The following is a 21190-nucleotide window of genomic DNA, read 5'->3' on the forward strand; positions in this document are numbered from 1 at the left end:
TAAAAGTAAAACAAAAAAAAAAAAACAAAATTAAAAAACTACAAAACTTGTGAAGTTGTACTTTGTCCATTTTTTACGATATTTATTCATCTAAAATTTGAAAATGATCAAAAAGTTAAGAACCAAAACATAACTAAAAAAAAAAAACAGTTAAAAATTTTTAAATAAAAACCTTACAAAATTTAAGAGGTATCATAGGTTTTACTAAGCCGATATTTAATACCAAATGAAATTGTTTTGCGCATATAAGCAATAAAATCTCAGTTTTCTAGTGAAATATTTGCAATGTTTAAAATATCTGACGCAAAACTAGTAGTATTTTGGTGGTACTCCAGTACTCCAGTTTTACCTTTAACCCCCACAGCGACTCCGCTTTTATGTACTGCCAAAGCCAGTTACACACTTAGACCAGACATATGAGCACAATATAGCGTAATCTTGGTAAGCAAACTACATTTTAGCAAAACTGCGTTGAAGATAACAAACAAAAATGACTCAAGGTAACGGCATACTATAGATTAAATTATGAACAAAACTTTAGGTGTATGCTTCTATTTGAATACACACTTAATAAACTACGCTTATTTACTCGTACACACTAGAGAATATTCCTAGATACTAAAGAATGTATATATGAAGATTTAAATACGTCTGTTTTCACATTTTTATAGTGCAACATTTTCACTCACAGATCTAGCGCTCGTAGTCAACACCTAATCAGTTACCAAATATAAATCAAACTCAGCAAAAAAGCAAATATGAGGAAAAATGCTAGACAAAAAATAAACTAACTAACTAGATTGTCTGCAATAATTTTAAGTAAATAAAATGTTTATATTAAATTAAGAATTATATTATATTTAAATATATTAAGAAAAAACCTTAAAAGCGCTTGCAGCAAAGCTAGAATACCCTCCCCAAACAAAAGAAGAGCTTAATTCGGTTCATTGTTTTATTATGGTAGCTATATGCTATAGTGAAGCGGTCTGGAAAATTTCTTCGAATATTTTGCGAAGATATCTTGCCAAAAGAAAACGTTTTTCACACAAGCACTTGATTTCGATCCTTCAATTTCTATGGCAGCTATAAGCTACAGCAGTCCATTATCACAACTTCGGAACATTTGGCAACTTATTGAAGAGAAATGGATGTGTGCCAGATTTCAGAGCGATATCTTAAATACTGAGGGGCTAATTCACGTATATACAGACCGATGAACAGGATACCCGGTTTAGGGTATAAAAAAAAACTTACTAACTTAACAGCAATGCACTCGCATGCAAAGCATGTGCGCATAACAGAAGTTATCACACTCATACATTCTCATACATGCATACATATTTACACATACGAGTATATCTGCTAATGGACCGATAAAGTCGCGTAAAACAGCTGATTCCAGCTGATTTGTAGAGCAAAGTGTGCCGTATAAAATATTCTAGTATGTGTATGTGTGCACTTACTTATATATATAAGTGCGATTATTTGCCGCTGAAGTTGTCAATGAGAAGCCTTATAAAGGCGAATTGACAAAAAAAAATGTTAAAACAATAAATAGTAATCAGTCGCCAAAGCTTGTGTATATGCAAAAGAACGAGCGTTCGCATTCGTTGCAGAAATAGGTGGCCATATGATTCAAAATAAACCCTATAAGAGAGGTAAACTTCAAGTTTTTGATATATGTGCTTCGGCCTTTCAAAATTTGACTTTAAGAAGAATCCGTTAGATGTCTTTAAAAGGCCCACTCCTCATAAAAATTCATCAAAACTAATATTTGAAACCAGCAGCAAATAGATTTGATCCTGATGTGATATTTTGATATACGATATAAAGTGGGTCCGTTTCCAGTATAAACTGGGTTTCTTGTCAGTATAAACCGAGTCCGTTTCCAGCGTAAACGAAGTTCATTTCCAGTATTTTCATAGGTTTTTAAAAAGAGCAGTTTTGGTCACTAAGACTCTACGCAAAATCTACCAGTTATGATAATACGCCTACGAAGTCCAAACCTTTGCTTCGAATACGCCCCCGATACATAGTAGTAAAAGGCCGGCCGTACGTTGAGTGAAATTCTTAGCGGCTGCGTTTTGACACACCAACCCACGAACATCTGTGTTTGGATGTAACGATGCAAGTGTGGACTCGTACGCTTGAAGTCGCACTGTCGTTGTGTTATTACTGTTATTCATACTGAATATTGTTGATGAATGAAATTAAAAACGCGTCGTTAGTGACTGCATAAATGCATAAACCCAACGAAAATAAGTGTCAGTTCACACACGCATTCTTTTGTCGCCCAAAGCGGGGTTTTGGGAGTGAGCGGACGACGAGGAAATACGAAAAACCCGTATCGCTTGTGCTCGGAGAGCACGGTTTGTGTCACGCACGGACTCTGTTGTCGCCCAAATCACGGTTTTTTCTTTGGAAAGACGGAAGGACCGTGCCTTTGGTATCCGGGTGGCACGATTCGGGTTCTTGTTTGTAACAGTTCGCTGCTATGAAATTATTTTTGAAACTCCTTTACATTTTGAAATTCTTTTCATAGTTTCAAGATAACAGAAAAACTTTACTCGAGATGCTGGTCACTTTTCGCACATGTGAACGCACAGAGTCATACCAAAAGAGAGTTTGCCGATAATGAGCGCGACAAAAGTGTCTCCATATAAACGCCATCTAAGTAAGGTAAATAAAAGCAATAAAGTCGAACTGGTAGCAGATATGGTAGCAAAACGAATATAAAGTAAAGGAAGCAGGCAAATTAAAATTAAATAACAATAAAAAAACACAACGGCAAAACAAATAAACCAACACGCTGGTCATAAAACAAAACTATTGAGCAAACACAGAGTAAAAAGGAGATTAAAACAAAGAAGCGCTAAGCAAATACGCAAAGCGGACGGAGTTAGCGAGCGTGCGAACGAGTGCGCGCGCTGAACCGCAACGCTTACGACGTCGCGGTCAGCTGAATGCAATGCGGCGCGCGCGCTGCCAGCAAAACCAATGCGAGCGGGAAATTTTACAAACAGTTGTTTTATTCTGTTTGCTTTGCTACTTTTCGCCAACTGAATTGAGGAAGGAAACAATAACGAAGCGCAGCTAAAGCAAGAGCAACAATCAACGATAGCGCTGGGCGTGTGAGCAAGTGAGGGCGAAAGGCGCGCGGCAACAGCGCGCGTCAACGCTCACATGCGACTTCTATGCAATTCTTGCTATTATAATAACAAAAATAGCAAAAAGCGCAAATATGGTGGTATCAGTGATTAACGGAAGCACAGTTGTAGCAGCGTTGCAATTTGTGGCGGTAGTGGTGGCGTATGCCTCTGTGTGTTGAAAAAAGCGCGCACAGGCAAAAACAATTTCCCAAAAATTTTATAGTTTTTGGTGTCATGGTTGCTGTTATTTTGGTGGCTAGTAGCGAAATTTTTATTGTAATCACAAAAAGTTTAGTTTAATTTGAGTAAAGAAATGTTGCCAGTGCATTCGTTCCACATGCTGCGGAACGCGCACGCGCACCATACCCATACACACATGCACTCATACAAAGAACTCAAAACTTTTAAAATGCAGTAAATTGTATGTGGATTTGTGTGGCACACCAACACACATACATCTAATGCAATTTCCTCCCTCTCCACACATAAAATGCTCTGTTTGTGTATGTTTGGGTGTGTGTGTGGATGGTATGTGTGTCTGTCTCGTTTACGGGTGTGTTGAATAAATTATTTCGGTCTAGTGGCTATTAGCAGAGCGTGAAGTTGACAACAAAAACAACAAATAAAACAAAAATAGCAACAGTAATAATAATGACAACAACGTAGAATGGAATGGAATATGCGCGACGAGGAAATGAAGAAGCTACACCACATAATGAGTATCCATCAGTAACGTCAAACGTTCATATTTCGCATCGCAGAATTTTCAATACTAAGGTTTGCAGTTTTGAAACCGCTTAGAAATGAACTACAGAAGAATATTCAATATTGATCCGTCATCCTCAACAACTTCCAGGAAATTAAAACCACGTTGAGACGAAGACTTTTTTAATACTGAATATCCACAAATTTTCTTTTGCAGTCGAGTCACGATCTCTACGTCATTTTTCGTTGCCCCCACGCCTACCAAAAACCAGTTCGAGCGACAAAAAGTTCAGACGAAGACTCTGTTTATCGCTCGATATCGACAAATTTTCTTCTGCTGTGGCGTTACGCTCTCTACGTCTTTGCTCATCGCCTCCGCGTGTACCAAAAATTATTCCACATCTGAAAACCTGGTTTGGTCGACACAACTGTCCTCGTTTGAACATGGCCTTAGAGACCGCATCTACAAGATAATTTTTTGAGGAATGCATAGTATGTCTGAGCTTGTGTGTTTCATATCGATACTAACAAATTTAATGGTTTGTGGTATGAACTTGATCGATGGAACCGATGAGCTACGAGTATATGAGATATATGACGACATTGACATAGTTCAGCGAATTAAAAGACAGTGGCTACGGCGGCTAGGTCATGTTGTCCGAATGGACGAGAACACTCCAGCTCTGAAAGTATTCGACGCTGAGAAGCAGAGGAAGAGGAAGACCTCCACTCCGTTGGAAGGACCAGGTGGAGAAGGACCTGGCTACGCTTATAACATCCAATTGGCGCCACGTAGCGAAAAGAAGAAACGACTGGCGCGCTGTTGTTAACTCGGCTGTAATCGCGTAAACGCTGTCTACGCCAATTAAGAAGAAGAAGAGGTATAAACTTGATATACATTCGCGGAAGCTAAAACCGCGTTCCAACTATGATTTTTTTATTGCTCCATATCGAAAATTTTTCTTTTGGTATCGCATCTACCCAAAACCGGCTGGGGCGACACAACAGCCCTCGTCTGAAAACCCTGTTTGGTCGACACAACAGTCCTCGTCTGAACAGAGTCTTAAAGGCCGCTACTAAGGCACCACGTTTCGAGGTATGCGTAAAATGTCTGAGCTTTCTTGGTTTGTGGTATAAGCCTGAAATGCATGAAACTTCTGCAATGCCAAGGTAGGCACCAGCTATTACATAAAACAACCACGAAGCTCGAATTTTCCAACTTAATTGCGAAATATTACTTTTGCTCTAAATGCCTCTTCAAAAATAGTTCAATTGAAAATATACGAAAATTTCAACTCACCATAATTTTCGCTCACGGCATCCTTCACTGCTTCGATGACGCGCCGCGTCTTCCTGATCGGCTGGCCGAGTATGGTGAAGTTGCGCATATCGATCTGTTGCACGAAGAATAGATAGGTGCGCTGCAGCTCCAGCTCGTCGCCACGCACTAGGCCGCGCGGTCGCAGCTGCTCGCGATAGATGTCGCACTCGCCGCTACTATTGATATATTCGAACTGCAGCCGCACGAATTGTTCACGTTTCACCTGATAGCCAATCTGCTGTTTGTATGCGTTCAGCACTTGCACTGTGGCGGCAAAGTTGTGACGGCGGTCCGGTGACATCGATGTGATTTTGCCCTCAAACACGATGGGCGCCTCGAACGCCAACTGTGCCGGATCGCGCGCCGAACAATAGCGTCGCGGTCGCTTGCGTTGACGTTGACGCTGATTGTGTTTGTTGTTGTTGCTATGATGACCACTGTGCGTATTACGTTGATGGTTGTTGTTGTTGACGCCCATACCGCCTTGTGCGCCCTTATTGTGTTGGTGTTTATGATGATTATACTGTTGTTGCTTGCGATGCAGCTCCAGCGTTTGGCGTTGGTACATGTTGCCGCTCATTTGCTGCCAACTGTTGCCACCAGCACTGCTGCTTGCTTGTTGCAAGCGTTGGTACTGGTGTTGTTGCTGTGCGTTCAATTGCTGCGCCAATGTGAGCTCTGGCGCCTGTTGCATGCTGTAGAAGCCAGCGTTAATGCCACTACTCATGGACTGCGCCAAGCCAAAGACGCGCGAGTCGCGGCGTGAGCGCGCCGTTTGATCTTGCTGCAATTGCTGCTCGTGCTGTTGCTGCAGCGCGCGTCGTTGCTGCTCTGTCAACTCTCCGCGGTATGGTAGTGACGCGGGTATTTCATAAGCGGTAAAGCGGTAATGTGTGGGCGGCAGGATGTGCACAAGGCGCGTCAAATTCTTGCCGTTCACCAGCTGGTACACCTTCTTGGTGGGGTACGCGGCGATGGGCAGCGGTGTGCTGGTGAGCGCGTGCTGTGCGTTCCTTGGCGTATGCGCGGCATGCAATCGCATTGAATGCTGTTGTTGTTGTTGTGTATTTGTAAGCGGCGCATGTCGGCGCGCCTTGTAGCTGCGCTTGTCCGCCGCGTACGTTAGTGTGTCGCTGCTGAACGCTGTGTGTAGTGGTCGCGCAGTTGCCGCGCTGCCGCGCGTGTGTTGTTGCAGTTGCTCTGGATGTGTTTTATGTAAATTTGAGTTGGTGTTGGTGTTTCGATTGTAATTGGTATTGTAGTTATTAATGTTGCTATGTTTATATGGTTTAAATAAATTAATTATGTGACTATTTTTATTATTTGGAACTTTTTCTTGTTGCTGACGACCATAGTCGTCGTCGCCGCCCTCGTCCGATGCATGCGCATACACATCGGCGTCGCCATCGACATCATCATCTACATCCTCAGCTTCCTCCTCCTCACTCTCCTCTTCATCCTCCTCATGGTCATCCTCCTCCTCATCACCATCGTTGGCAACGCGTTCATCGTTCGCCACGTAGTGGGCGCTAAACTGCGGTCTAAATACTGTTGTTGGCGCCTGTGCCCCCATCACTACTGCTGTTGGCTTTGTGGTTGCTTGTAAAGCTTTCGCTGATTGGTAGAATGATTGTGGCACTGGGCGTCGATAAAACGCGTAGGCCAAATCGTTTGCATTTGCTTCGGTTGCACCCAAACCATTGCTTTGTTTATATAGCTGCGCTTGTTTTATATGTTGTTGTTGCTGTCTCCCACTGTTATCGCTGTTCATTACACTACTACTGCTAAATATCCTACTGCTGCTGCTGCTGCCGCTGACCGCCACGTCGTTGCTGCCACTGTGCCCCACTAAATCTACACCTGCTGTTGCACCCGCTGCACCATGAACGTCTAGCGCTTGCACTAGACGGCTGCTGCTGCCGCCATAGATGTTGCTATCTGTGTCGGCGCCATCGACGGGTATGTAAAAACTTTCTTCGATGATGTCGCCAACAGTGGCGGCTTCTACTTTTGCTGCTGAAGGCGTGAGCGGCTGTGTTGCTGATACGAGTTCGCGTGTGTTTGCACTCGCCACTGCTGCTGCCGCTGGTACTTCTGCTGCTGCTGCTGTTGTTGTTGGTAGAGGAGCCGTTAGTGCTGCCGCCGCATTGACAGTCGCAGACGCGGTGGCAATCAGTGGCGCGATGGCAGGCGCTGTGCTCCGATTCACACGCAGGCGTTGGGCGTAGGCGGTTGTAAGGCATGTGACCGGCGTTGTGTAGAGACAGATCAGCAGCAGGGTGAGCAGCAGCAGCCGCCACATGTTCATAAATACTTGCGGTTTCGTTTGTAGACTCCATTTGCGCAATACTCGCGCATACATGGCGTCCGCCCGTAGGAGAGTTAGTACCAACTCTACAGCGACGCACAGAATACACCGAATTTCACTTTGTGCCAGCGACAATCGACGTTTTTTGTTTAAATTTGTTCAATTTTAAACGCGCCCGTCTTATAATTTACTTCTTCAACTTCTTAATTGTTTTTTATTTTTTTTTTTTTTTGTTTTGTTGCTACTAATTTTAGTTTTTTAGTTGCTTTCACAGCACAATAGTTCAAGCTGCGTTTTACTTTGGAAAATTTCTTCGAATTGCCGGCGTAAACGATGTTTGGTTTGTTGCTATTATTTTTACTATTTTTTATTTCACTCTCGTAAGCAGTTCGCTTGTCTGTGTTGTTGCTGCCTTAACTGCTAACAAGCTGCCTGGCGGGCACTGCGCTGCCTTTAGCTTTGGCCGTGTGTCCGTGTTGTTGTTGTGGTTTTCGCATGAAATGCTGTCGATAAGTATGATTCGCAAGCCACATTGTCACTTGTTCTACTGTTGTTGCTGTTGCGTCTATAACGAAAATGTTTGCTTTTTATATCACTGATTTTTGTTATTGAATATTTGCGAGACTCGGTTTTTATATTTCTAATGCGTTTTGATTTCTCTTAAAATCTTTTCACTATGCTTTTCCACTTATTCTCGCATTCTTCGTGCTGCATTTTGTCGCGTTAGAAACACTTCTTGCATATTTATTCTCTTTACTCGCGCAAAGCGTAGTTTATTATACTATATATTATATACTAGCACATAGACACATACATATGTATATCAAGTAAAATGTTAATGCTGTTCCACTGTATGTCGATTTTCTGAAAAATTCAAAATTTTGAGCTTAGAAAACCCAATGTAAACATTTTTTTCTGAATTTGAATTTCTTAATGTTGTGAAATGCGTTGATTGTGTCTGTGTTTGGGCTGTTTGAGTGGTGTTTTTAGCACTTTTGATTGTTTCGGTTTCTCTATATCGGTTAAGACACTTCCAATATTATATTTAAAACACTATAAATAAATGTCTAAATTGGCTGCCAAATTTGGCATAATTTTGAATACACGAATTATTTTATTTTGTTAAAGTTTCCGTTCAAGTTTCAATAGTTGAAATTGTCTCACTCTACATAACAAAAATTTAGCATGAAATAGACACGACGCTCTACACAGATATTCAAATGTTATTGCTCTGTTCATATTTACACCCTAAACAGGGTATACTTAGATTGTAATATCTAGAAAGAAAATAGAGACATAGATAATGACAGACACCCGGAAATTGCTCAAAAAAATGTATTTTTCCAAGTTGACTGTCCTTAATTACTATGTCAAATAAGAGCGCGATCTGTTTACAGAGGCAGTTTGGGGTTACAAATGGAGAGAAGTGTGTTGACAAGAGAGCTCAACATCTTTTTCGAGTCCGTTCGAATGCTTTTGATGAATATTTTGCGTATGAAAACGACTCGACTCGTCTCGATAAAGATGAATTTTCTTCAAAAAGAGTACCGTAAACAGATCTCTTTGGACATGCTTGATCCCAACCCACATTCATTGAGAGTATTATGAGTTTGGCATGCAGATAAAACCAAACATAAAATCAAAAAAAAAAATAAAATAAAATAAAAAAAAAAATTAAAAAAAAATAAAAATCAAAGCCGTTCAAAAATCAAGTTGATACTCATTGTTTTTTCAATATTCGTAGTTTGGTGTATCATGTAGTTTTTCCGGAGGAACAGAAGGTCAATAAGGACTTCTATTTGGCCGTATTGAGGCATTTGCGTGAGAACATCCGTCGAAAACGGCCGTAGTTGTGGAAAAAAATTCATGAATTTTACACCATGACAATGCACCATCGCATCGATCCACGATTCTTACCAAATTTGTAGCCAAACACGCAACGAATACCTTCGATCAACCACCGCATTGGCTCCGCGTTATTTTTCTTGTTCGCCAAATTAAAATTTCCCCTCCATGGAACCTTTCCAGTTAATCGAAGAGATAAAACAAAATTCGCTGAAAGAGCAGAAGTCAATCGCAAAAAATGCTTTTGAAAAGTGTTTCGAGGACTGGAAAAATCGTTCGCAAGAGTGGGGATTACTTTGAAGTTGAGAAAATAAATATTTCCCTTTTTTTTTTACAATTTGCAGGTACATCTTTGTCACAATGTTTATAACGGTAAACATGTCCTGCTGAGTCGATTTAGCCATGCCCGTCTGTATTGTAAAAATTGGCGAGAATCGTCAATATCGGATTAAAATAGGTTAAAGCGGCCATACAAACTGAATGATCAAAATCATGTCTCTCTATAGGGCTTAGGAGAACCGAGGAACCGAGCTACTCTTTAATGCGGATTCATTGCTCTCAAGCAGCTTAAAAGGGGCCATAACTAATGGTTTTGATAGGGTGGCTATAAAGGTCCTCTTTACGGATGCCAGGGCTGTCAAGTTTTATTATAAACATTTTATACTAATTTTATCATTGTGAATGGCTCATTTGGCAAATTTCTCACGAAAATAAATATAAAAAGTGCATTTGTTTATAGAAAACATACGCCGCAAATTTAAGAGAACACAAAAGTTTTTCCTTTAACGAAACTGAGTAATTGAGAGCGCATGGTATTGCAATGTCAGTGCTGCCAAATTGTTTGAAAAATTGCCATAGCTTGTTCGATTCACTTGGCGTATCACACAGTCATTTATGTATTTTCATATATTTGATATTAACTAAATATTACCTCGTCTACTTAAAAATAATATTGAGCAGACACTCAATTCATTGCAGAAAAAAATCTGTATTGACAAAGAGCAAGTTCACTCAGTATTTATTACAATAGTAACAGTATTTATTACTATTGTAGTGAGTGAGCTTGCTCTTAAGTAAAACTTGCACATAAAAGCACTGCAAAAAAAAAAAAATTAAAAACAAAAAAAAAAATGGTCAGTAAGGTAGACAGTCTAATCAATTGCCGATGAGAGTAACGAGCGAGCAGGGCTCAACGTGGCGTATACGTAATGTCTGTAGAAAAACAAGCACCCGAATTGCGTATGCAGAGGTGAATGGAAATTTCATAGCCTCGATTTTTTTTAATTCAGTGCTTTTTGCTGCTCTCGAATAAAATATATAAATGGACATGTGTCCAAGCCAGCAAAGTCAGGAGACAAACGACTTACTTACACGAATCAGGTATAGATAAACTGAAGTGAAGCTGCAAAATATGTTTTTTTTTTTTTGCCAAATATAATTTTCTTAACGGTGTTCTATACTATTATATTGTTTGAATTTGCTTTTGTTGTAAATTTCATCAGAATTGTGGCGGCAGATTGCACTATTTCGCCGATTTTAGCCGGCATGTGCTTTTGCCGGTTAATAATAATGTGAAACGAAGTCGATGATCGGCTCGTGTATACTCGCTGATGACTGGTCAGAAAGTACTCGGATATGAATTCACCCGAACAGTAGCGGTAGCAAAAAAAGCATTAACTGTGTGTGTGTGGGTGTTTGTGTGTATTTGAATGGGCTGCCCTGTAAGAAAACTCTGAACTTTAAAAGCATTTGTCTAAATATCCAATAATTTTGATAATGACAGCACCCAAGACATTGATTTAGTTCATAGCAGCTAATTAGCAGGAATTAGTGGATACTGAAGCGCCACATATGGACGGCCTACAAATAAACCAACACACTCCTACATATGTACATATGTACATATGCGCAATTGTTCAAATTCGTGTCTATATACATACATACATACATACATGTATTATGTAGGCGTGTCGCCACGCATATACATATGTCTACGATTTCCGCGCTGATTCATAAAGAGTGTAGTCAGGTTGCTAACGTCGCCAACGTTTTCACGCCGCCTTCACTGCAACTCTTATCCTCGGCATCAGGGTTTTCTTATTGTCAATACCACGACGATGACAAAGACGTTGCCGATACCAACGACGCTAACGCCACCGACTCCGACTCATATAGCAGAAACGATTGACGAAAACCACGGACCACGACAACTAGTCTCGCTGAGAAGGATGAGCTTAACGAACTGTGAGCAGATGAGGAGACAACAATAAAGTGTACGTGGTTGTCTGTGACATTGTTAGTGCTGCCACTACAAAAGAGCGCGCCAGCAGCCGTTCTGGCACTGAATCTCAATCTCTATTTGATTAGAATGCCATTGACGGTGACCCGCCTTTAGGTCTATTGAGACGAGATACAATTAAACACAAGAAGAGTACAAACGTTGCTGCCACTTCTTCAATGTTCAGCGTTTTCGTTTCAATTTCGCAGCTACCCGCTTGGCAGCCGAGATGTGCGATATGCCAGACACACCACGTTCTCTAATTTTAGACAATGTAATTATAACAAAAAACGCAACAGCAACACCAACACCAACAGCATCAACATTGATAAAGAGACTAAAACAAAAATCGGCGGTGTGCGGCAAATGCACCAACAATAACAATAACAAAAACAACAATAACATTAAGAAAAACAAACACAATCAAGTCGGTAGCAACAAAAATAAGCAGCCAACAGAGATATTGTATACGCGAGCATGCTCGTAAAACGATCAGCGATCAACGATCGACTCGCTCCACCGAATACGAGAGCCGAGTTGAGTGAAGCAAAGTGAAGTGCCGCAGACAGCAGCCGACTACACACACACACACATACACACATGCATACATATGTATGTACGCATGTAAATATGATGGCAACAGCTGCTAGTGTTGCTGTGTTGGTGGCGATGGTGGCGGCGGTGACTGTGCCGCTGTCGCTGTCGCTGACGTGCGCCAAGTCGAGGAAAATTCAAAAGATTTTCATGCGCGAGCAACGCATTCGCCTGCCAGCATTAAGAATAATTATGTCTGTCTGTATGTGTGTGTATGAATGTGTTTATATTATATTTGATACATGCGATTGTGTACATTCAGCCTCACATATCGCACGCACTCACATTTAAGGCCGTGCACCTACATACATACATACATACATATATGTACATTAATTTATGCACATGCTATGTAGATACATTTATAATTATACGTACATATATATATATACATATTTACATATCTACAAATATCTGGTATATATATGTTTGTATATAGCGGCGTTCTTATATTTAGCGCTCATGCCGCCACCACCACGGGCACTTGGGCGTGCGGCTCATATACATACACGTATGTTTGTATGTATGTATGTACTATGTGCGTTATTCAAACAAACAAATATATCGCGTTGCTCATAGCATTTCACACGCATTCTCTCGCCTTATCGAGCGGCGTATCACTAGAGCCCCCTTTAAATACTGCCATGCATGTTTGTTTGTGTATGCATGTATGCAAATGCTGTGCTGTTGATGTGTGTGTGTGTGCATGTGACTTTGTGATCGTGTGCGTTGGATGCACACCCACAATTCGAATTTGAAAATTCTGAAATACACGCGTTTTCCTTTGCGAATTGGTGAGTAATTTCATTTGGCAGGTAAATGTTTAGCGTATTTCGAATTAATTTTCATGCAATTTTGATGATTATAATATAAATAATATTATTATAATATAAGAACGTACTCTCTAATAGTTGGCTCACTTAATTTCGCCGGTAATTGCTGGCGCATGTTACAACGATTGTTGACAAAATGGCTGTGTTAGTTCTGCGTTCATTTTACTTGACTTTCTTGAAGGTTTGATTTTGATTCGCGATGGACGACTTTAAATAAGAATATCTCTCTAAATATGAACTCTCAATTGTAGCGGTAAGATCCTTCGCCTTATAGTTTTCTATTTCCAACTTGTTTCATGGATTTTGTTATTAATTGAATGCTTTACAAAAACAGCTCTTACAATTTTTTCGCAAACGTAAGCGCTTAAGGGGTTTAGGGGTTAAGAAAAAAAAAACCTTTTTATTGTCTTATTAAATTCCACAACACCTCTAGAATATTGCCCTAAATTTTTAAGTTGATCCGATTAATAGTTTCGGGGATACAGCCTTGAGAATTTGTGCGCTCGAGGCTAGCTATGTATGTGCGCCATCCTTATGTCTTTAAAGGGGGAACGTGGTTTAGAGGCTTCAAAAAATCGATTTTTTTGAGGATTTATTTGGGAAGGAAAGAAATAAGTGATTTAAGTAAAACTTCTAAGGTTTATAATATATGTTTAAACATCGTTCACAATTTTTTTTTTTTGGATACGAAATCTTTGGTATTCCGCTTTTGGGAATCAATTGCCCGATGCATTTCGCATGTGCATTTGTCGGACGGCGGGTAGGATGCAGTTAGACTAAGACAAAAATAACAAATTGAAAAGAAGTGGTTTTTGACCAAAAAATTTTTACTTTATGTTGTTTCAAAATATGTTCAAACTTTACTTTTCTTAGATTTTTTTAGTTTAGCTAGAAGATAATTCAGTGAAAAAGAAAATAAACTTTGAGAATATTTCATGAAGCTTCTAAATCAGTGTTTTTGAAGACGATTGGCGAGATTTCTCGAAAACTATCCAACTGATCTTCACGAAATTTTACACAGGTGTTTGAGATACAATTCTTCAAGACTTGGACGAAGGACTTTTTTTCTATTAAATCTATTAAAAAAAATGTCGTCGCAATTGCCGATTTTAAAATATTTTTTGTCATAAATGTCAGTATTTCTTTGTTAATAGTATACTTATGTTTGTAACAATAAAAAATTGGAATAAAATATTCTATTTTTTATATGAAAAAAAAAAACAAATTAAAAAGGGCTGTTTTTTACCCGAGGAAACCTATATGACCCATTAAAAGATACTAACTGTTAAGGTTCGATTATTTTAAGGCAAACTTTTTTTTCTTATAAAGTTTGTATACATTCAGTTAAACTTGCCTAACTGAAATCGCAATTATTCACAAAAAACTTCCGAGTTAGAGAGTCTTTAGGTCAAAAGCTCTAAAATATAGATCTACAGGCTATTTATTTACTTCGCATAAAACTTGTTACTTATGTACATAAAACATGTATTTTGTATTTTTGGCTTAGCAAATTTACAGATACTTTTTGCTTGTTGGTTTGAGTGAAAAGAGATTCTAAACTGTTAAGTGCTTTGTAGTGGTCTTTCGTTGTATTAATATTCCTATTTAAATAAGAACTTAAAATTGCAAAGTTATAGCATTTTTCAATGCCGATTGATTAATTTCTCCTTCAGAATACTCATCGACTTCCATGGTGCTAGAAGTCATATTCAATGGGCCTGTTAGAAATTCGGCTGAACAAAACTAATTGTCAATATAATCTGTACTCGTACATATAATATTTGAAAGGATAAATGCGCGCGGCGACTTCTACGTGAGCAGCTGTGTAAAAAATGGGCTTACACCGAAAAATGTTACTTACAGAATCACTTGGCAATTTAAAAGTTCGTTTTATCGAAGGTAATTTGACTTATATTGCAAATTCGAGAGTTCGACTTATGGAGAACTTCGTAGTAGGGTAGTTTGAGTTATGGAAGTTCAACTATATGTGATAAGTATATTCAGCTGTAAAATATTCTTCAAATCTTACCATTATATTTATCATTTAGCTGTCATACAAACTGACCGATCAAAATCAGAATAAAGGTTAGTTTATACCCGTTTATGCGATATAAACGCGTTTGTGAAGGGTATTTAACCCTTCTGAACTGAACATTTTATCTTGTTATTTATTTTTTAAGAATATGAATAATCAAGAAACTTTCATGGTTCGCGATTTCGTTCGTGCTTCCAAGGCGTAATCTTTTGAAATTCTGTATTCTATAATAGCTACTATCAAACTAGAGAGTATATGGTTATAATAAATATATTATCATCTAAAATGCAAACCAACGTATTATCAAAAGCACCCAAATTGTGTTTTTATTGCTTACGATTCACTATATTCACAAAAAATTTTCAGCTTCTCCTGTCAGATATAGCTGGCAAATAACCAATATATAACCAATAAAAAACCAATATATAACCAATAAATAACCAATATATAAATGTTTTATAACCAAAACTCAAATTTTATTTCAATATGAGTGGTGTCTATTATACCGCTTTTTCTTCGTCTGTCAACTTATGAAAAGTGATGTTCCGTTGTTTTGCATTTTAAGTGACGATATGTATAAAAAAATCTATGCTTTTAAGTTAGATATGTGAGTATTTTTACCAAGAAAAACTATTTGTAAGAGAGTAGATATTATAATTAACTGAATTTCGAACTTATGCTGACAAGGTGACAATGAAAGAAGAAGAGTGCATATTTGTGTGAAATTTTACAAAAATTCTCATGAGTTTCAAACCACGAATACCGGAACACCCGACAGTAAAAAGTTAACTTCTAGAGCGCTATGAAGTACAATAAGAGAAATGCTCCTGATGATTAAAGGCATCGATTGTGCCAACGATTCAATTAATATTTATCAAGTGTTTTTTGTAAATTCTATGTTAATCGATTAAATTACGAAACCAGCAATAGTCTCCATAAATTCTCGTATATTTTCTCTACACACTACGTTTGTACGCTGTTTAGACAAAAAAAGAAAAAAAAAATTCTATACAGTCATTCCAAAAACATAGTTCTCTAGTTAAAAATAGTGTATGAGTATGGACACCTGATTTGAGTGGGTTTTATAATATAACTGTTCTATGCTTTTGTGCTGTTATTATCTCTTTGCAATTACGTCAGTTTATACGATTCATGCTATTGTTTTGTTTGCTCTATTCGTCAATAGAAATCTGCACTTGGTTGGCATTTGATAAAGTTATTGAGATTGTCGAAGCCATATTTTAATTGTGTTTTGCTTAAAATCCGGCGGCAAATTACATTGTTGATAATTAATATAACTTTTTGCCAAGCTGTTTGTAGCCAATTAGAGTATGGTTTATTATGATAATTGTTGCATAGAATTGTATGAAGTTTGTTTTCGAAAAATATTTATTACTGTTTATTTATATAATTTGTATGAAAACTGTTTTATGATGAAAACTCTTTTGTTATGAAAACTGCTACGATTACATTCAGTTTGTTTGATTGCGCACAATATTCTTCGAAATCCATATATTTAGTTTGAGAGTATCTCACAAAAACAATTTTTGAATTTTTCGTATATGCTGAGTTAAAAACGACAAGCCAAACACTGCTTTATATACCGTAAATGTAATTTTGTTTTTATCCACAACAGCCATTTGTTATTTCATTAAACATTTTCAAACGCTTCGTTTTCAAAAACGCACAGCTCATTTCCAAACAACACCAGATTATACACGCACGTCCATGTTGTATACACTTTATTTGTTTCACTTAGCTTTCGAAAACACTGAAAATGCATTTTTTGACTTTTCGATTTTTTTTTTTTTTTTTTTTTGGTTTTTTCGTTCACACTTTCTTTTGAGTTAACACAGTCTCTTAGCGACCTGACGACTGTCTATCGTCAGCGAGCTGCCCCAATTTTGCCGCTACAGTTCACAATTTCCCAATTTCACGTCTCTTTGCTCGCTAAAATAAAAAATACCCACACATATACACACGCGCACACTCATAAATACATACGTATGCTTGTTTTTATTTTTATACATGGATTTTTCTTTGCCGATTTTCACATTGGTTCACCATTGTACATATATTCTTTGCGTACGTACAACTGTAAAACATTTACGACGTCTCGTAGATCTGCGGGCACGGCGGTGCAGCTGCTAAGGTATCGTCGCAACGGTTGTGTGCGCGACGCGTTTTCAATTTTCGCATTTTCTATGGTCACCATGGACAGAACCAAATCGAGCTTTCGCTCGTAAGTAGTTCTGCTCGAGTTCGAGCTGGCTGATCCGTTTGGTGGAAAAATTGTTCAAAAACAAAAACAAATCCAGTACCGACGGTATATTTGATTTTCACAACAAACAAAATCACTAAGCAACTTACAATAAGTTATCATGCTTTACTGTAGTGTTGCCACAATTTCAAATTTTTCAAACAACATTTCTTCGAAAAAAATTTTTTTTAATTTTTTAAATTTTTTAGGTGTCTACTTCTTTCCAATAGCTTACTTTTCAAATTCGAATTTCACTTGTGATATTCAAAAACGATTTCGTATGCCATAAGCGCTATTTCATGATTCACCTTGTTGGGTATATTTATTTATTTTTTCTTAGAACTAAATACACTATTATTTAATATTCTTGTTGATTCACTTTCAGCCGATGAATAATATTTCACAACAACATTTTCATATTTTTTCTAAGCTTATTCAGCGGCATTTTTAAATTTTGTGTAATTTTCGTGCGCTATTTCATCAAAAAATTTATTGAAACACCGGGGAGTTTTTGAATTCACGAATTCACTCGTTAACTTGTGTTTGTATTGGGTGTAGGTGGTGTTAAATATATGTGTTGTTGTCGGGCACTGAGCACTGAAATGTTTGAATGCAACGCAGCCATACGCTAACATATAGAGCTAGATGGATATTAATTTCAAACAACCTCAATAAAGTTTATCAAAAGACAGATGCGGAACTGGGAACTGCGATTTCCGACATTAGATGTGAACTCAACGATTATTAAACTATCACTAAACCAGCTGCTTATTCGCATCCGTCGCATTGCCGTCTGCGTTCGGAGGCTCGCGCACTCGGCTGTTAACAGCGCTGCGTTCGGCACGCTTGTCAGCATGTTAAATATTATATCTATGCAAGCGCTGTGCGCGCTGACAGTTGCGCCAGCAACGTACGTCAACGCACGCGCTGTCGAGCATGTTTGATGTTCGCGCTGCCGAAACACCGATGTACCTATTAAATGTTATTTAAACAGCTGCTAATTAGACAGTTTGCTAATAACTTTAAAAAGAGGCTATGTTACTACACAGAGAAGGCGTGAATGTTAGCTGTTCTAAAATGCCAATTATTATGAGACTGATCCAAGTAGAGATCACGGCTGATCCAATATATTTTCGAGCAAGACCTTACGCGTGTCATTCGCCAATTATCAGTCGGTCGAAAGCTTCAACGGATGCACCATTTGAGACGTAGCCGCGGCCAACATTTGAAGGAGGTAATCTTCAAAAAATAAATACCAAAACATTTTCTTTCGAATGATAATAAACATAGTTTGGTTGGAACCAAAGGTCGTCCACATCCAAATCGTTCAATTCGGATACGAAATATTCATTAATGACACTAAAGCGTTCCTGCATTGCATTTTTGCTGCAACATAGTGGCCGGATTAATGATTCTGTCCATGGAAAATATCACATTTTGAGGATTTCACAGCGTTTCAACAAAATTTTATGGATGTATTATAGTTTGTTTTGTGCTCATTCACCCAACTTGCGACGAGATTGATGGTCGTTTAACTTTTATTCAGCGGATGGACTCATCCCGGTTTTCTTACATACTCTGCTCCAAGGCAGCAATAGTGTTTCCGAGCACGCTCATTATTCAATAGAGAAATAGATCCATGATCCGGAGTGAATATGTTCAGCTGTCAAAGAGACTCTCTCCGAAAAAATGTATTGCTTCGCAGCCTGGCACATACATAGTGCTACTAGAAGATTTTTAGTTAGCCCTAACCCTAAAAAGGCGTGTGCATAAATTTGATCATCGAATCATTAGTTTGTGACTTATAACATTTTGAGTGAAGCAACTTTTGTTGATAAAATATTGTTTTTTGAAAGGGGAAAATATATATATTCCGGACGCTGACACAGGAAAATCAACCATCGATGATTGGTATGCTAAGATTAGACGTGGTCAAACCAGCACCGATAACGGTGCACGTAGTGATTGTCCAAAAGAGGTTTTTACCGACGGAAACATCAAAAAAGTCCACACATCATAATTTTGGTTGATCGTAAAGTGAAGTTGTTCGAGATAGTAGGCACTCTAAAGATATCAACTGAACGTGAACATAATATCATTCACGAATATTTGGATATCAGAATGCTCTAAGCAAAGTGGATGCCGCGCGAGTTGGTAATTCGGAGCAGTGTTCAAGCTTTATAAACAAGAGTTTTTAGGTCGATATGTGACCACGTATAAAATATAGCATTATCATTTCACTCCGAAGTCATATCAACAGTTATTCGAGTGGACTGCACACGATGAACAGGTTCCAAAGCATGGAAAAATGTAACAGTCAGCTTTACAAGATTTTGACGTCTGTATTTTGGGATGCGCCATGCGTTTTTATTGACTGCCTTGAAAAGGGAGGACCATCAACAGCGACTATTACAAAGCGTTATTACTCATCATTCATCTAGAATGAGGCTTCGATTTGTTTTCGCAACCACTGTATTCTACAGATCTGGCTCCCAGCGACTATTTTCTGTCGTCGGATCTCAAAAGTATGCTCGCTAGGAAGAAATTTACGTCAAATGAAGAGATGATCGTCGAAACAGAGATCTGTTTTGAAGCAAAGGACAATTCTTTCTACAAAAATGGTATCGAAAATTTAGAGGGTCTCTATAATCAGTGTGTTACCTTTGCAAGCAATTATGTTGAATATAAATAGAAATTTTGCCAAAAAAATTACTGTTACTATGGTAGGCCGGGGGCCTTTCAATTGATCTGTTACGTCTAAAACAAACACCCGTTACAATATTTAACAGCGATCGTTAATTATAGCAGTACTAACATTAATTATAATTAGATTTACTAACATCATTCTCTGCCAACATTATCCGTTTTTATGTTCTCTCATCTGTAGATGTTCGGCAGGCGCCACACGCAACACGTTGGTTTAGCAACTTGCGTCATGCAACTTGTTGTGTTTACACTTTACAACCAAAGTACTTTTAAATGCAATGCTAACGCCACACAAGTTAATCACTTTATCGCTTCTGTGTGTGCTTTAGAAGAATACGGCACTTCCGTTGCTTCGGCAAAGGGCACGGCATTCGTGCAAGGCGACCATGCACCTTCTATTGCTGCTGGTTATAAGAAAGTCATCGCGCGAGCCTTAACAGAGGTAGACGAATGTTTGGTACATCTATAACAAGCAAGAAAGCGCTACATTCGGTTGTAAACGAGCATTTTATGCTCTCGCAAGGATCAAAGCCGAGAAAAAGATTTCACGTATTGGTAATACTTTATATAAGAAAATGTTGCCAAAGAATTCGGCAATAATATATAATCGAATGTATAATGTATGCGACGATAGGGTCAAAAGACACACAGATTGTCCGATATTTTCCGTGAAAAGTTAACCATAAGTAGTGAGTTCCACATATTCGGTGTCTGAGAATTTGAAAATTGATGGTTCGATTTCGACAATTTTTAGAGATTATATTGCATGCTTTAAATACACTTTGTAAGCAAAATTTCCAAAATTTAAAATTATGATACATTTTCAGAAACTAACATAAACAAGCCAGAATAATATCAAATAAATAATAGGGCGTGCAGATCCTGTGCTATGGGATTTCAACGAAAGTTGGACAGTGACAGCCCGTTATACGCTTTTGACACCAGCTCCCATCTTGGTTTTCAGATTTTATGTACTTATTGCACTTTTGGTAGTTTTCACAATATAACCATTATGTGGTGAGTGGGCGTGGTTATCAACTGATTTAAACGATTTTCACAGTACATAAAAAGTTTTCTAAGGATAAGGATAGTTTCCGAGGTATGCTCATTAAACCTAGTGTTCCCAAACTTGAGGTGTTCCGCTAGGGTTCATTGC

At 38.4% G+C, this 21190-nt stretch overlaps 1 protein-coding gene across 3 annotated transcripts in view; it reads right to left on the reverse strand.

Annotated features, from left to right (window-relative positions):
* LOC108965413 overlaps positions 1-18061 on the reverse strand; it is a 119335-nt gene extending 101274 nt beyond the window's left edge. For all 3 annotated transcript variants that reach the window (XM_018927794.1, XM_018927814.1, XM_018927803.1), the window contains exons 1-2: positions 17996-18061; positions 5155-8347 (exon numbers count right to left, since the gene is read on the reverse strand). In XM_018927794.1, the coding sequence (XP_018783339.1) occupies positions 5155-7537 (2383 nt within the window). In that variant the 5' untranslated portion in view covers positions 7538-8347; positions 17996-18061. The remainder of the gene's footprint in view (positions 1-5154; positions 8348-17995) is intronic.
* Between the last annotated feature and the right edge of the window lie 3129 nt (positions 18062-21190).

Source organism: Bactrocera latifrons, unplaced genomic scaffold (genome assembly GCF_001853355.1).
Source record: "Bactrocera latifrons isolate USDA-ARS-PBARC rearing strain unplaced genomic scaffold, ASM185335v1 scaffold_1, whole genome shotgun sequence".
Classification (NCBI taxonomy): domain Eukaryota; kingdom Metazoa; phylum Arthropoda; class Insecta; order Diptera; family Tephritidae; genus Bactrocera; species Bactrocera latifrons.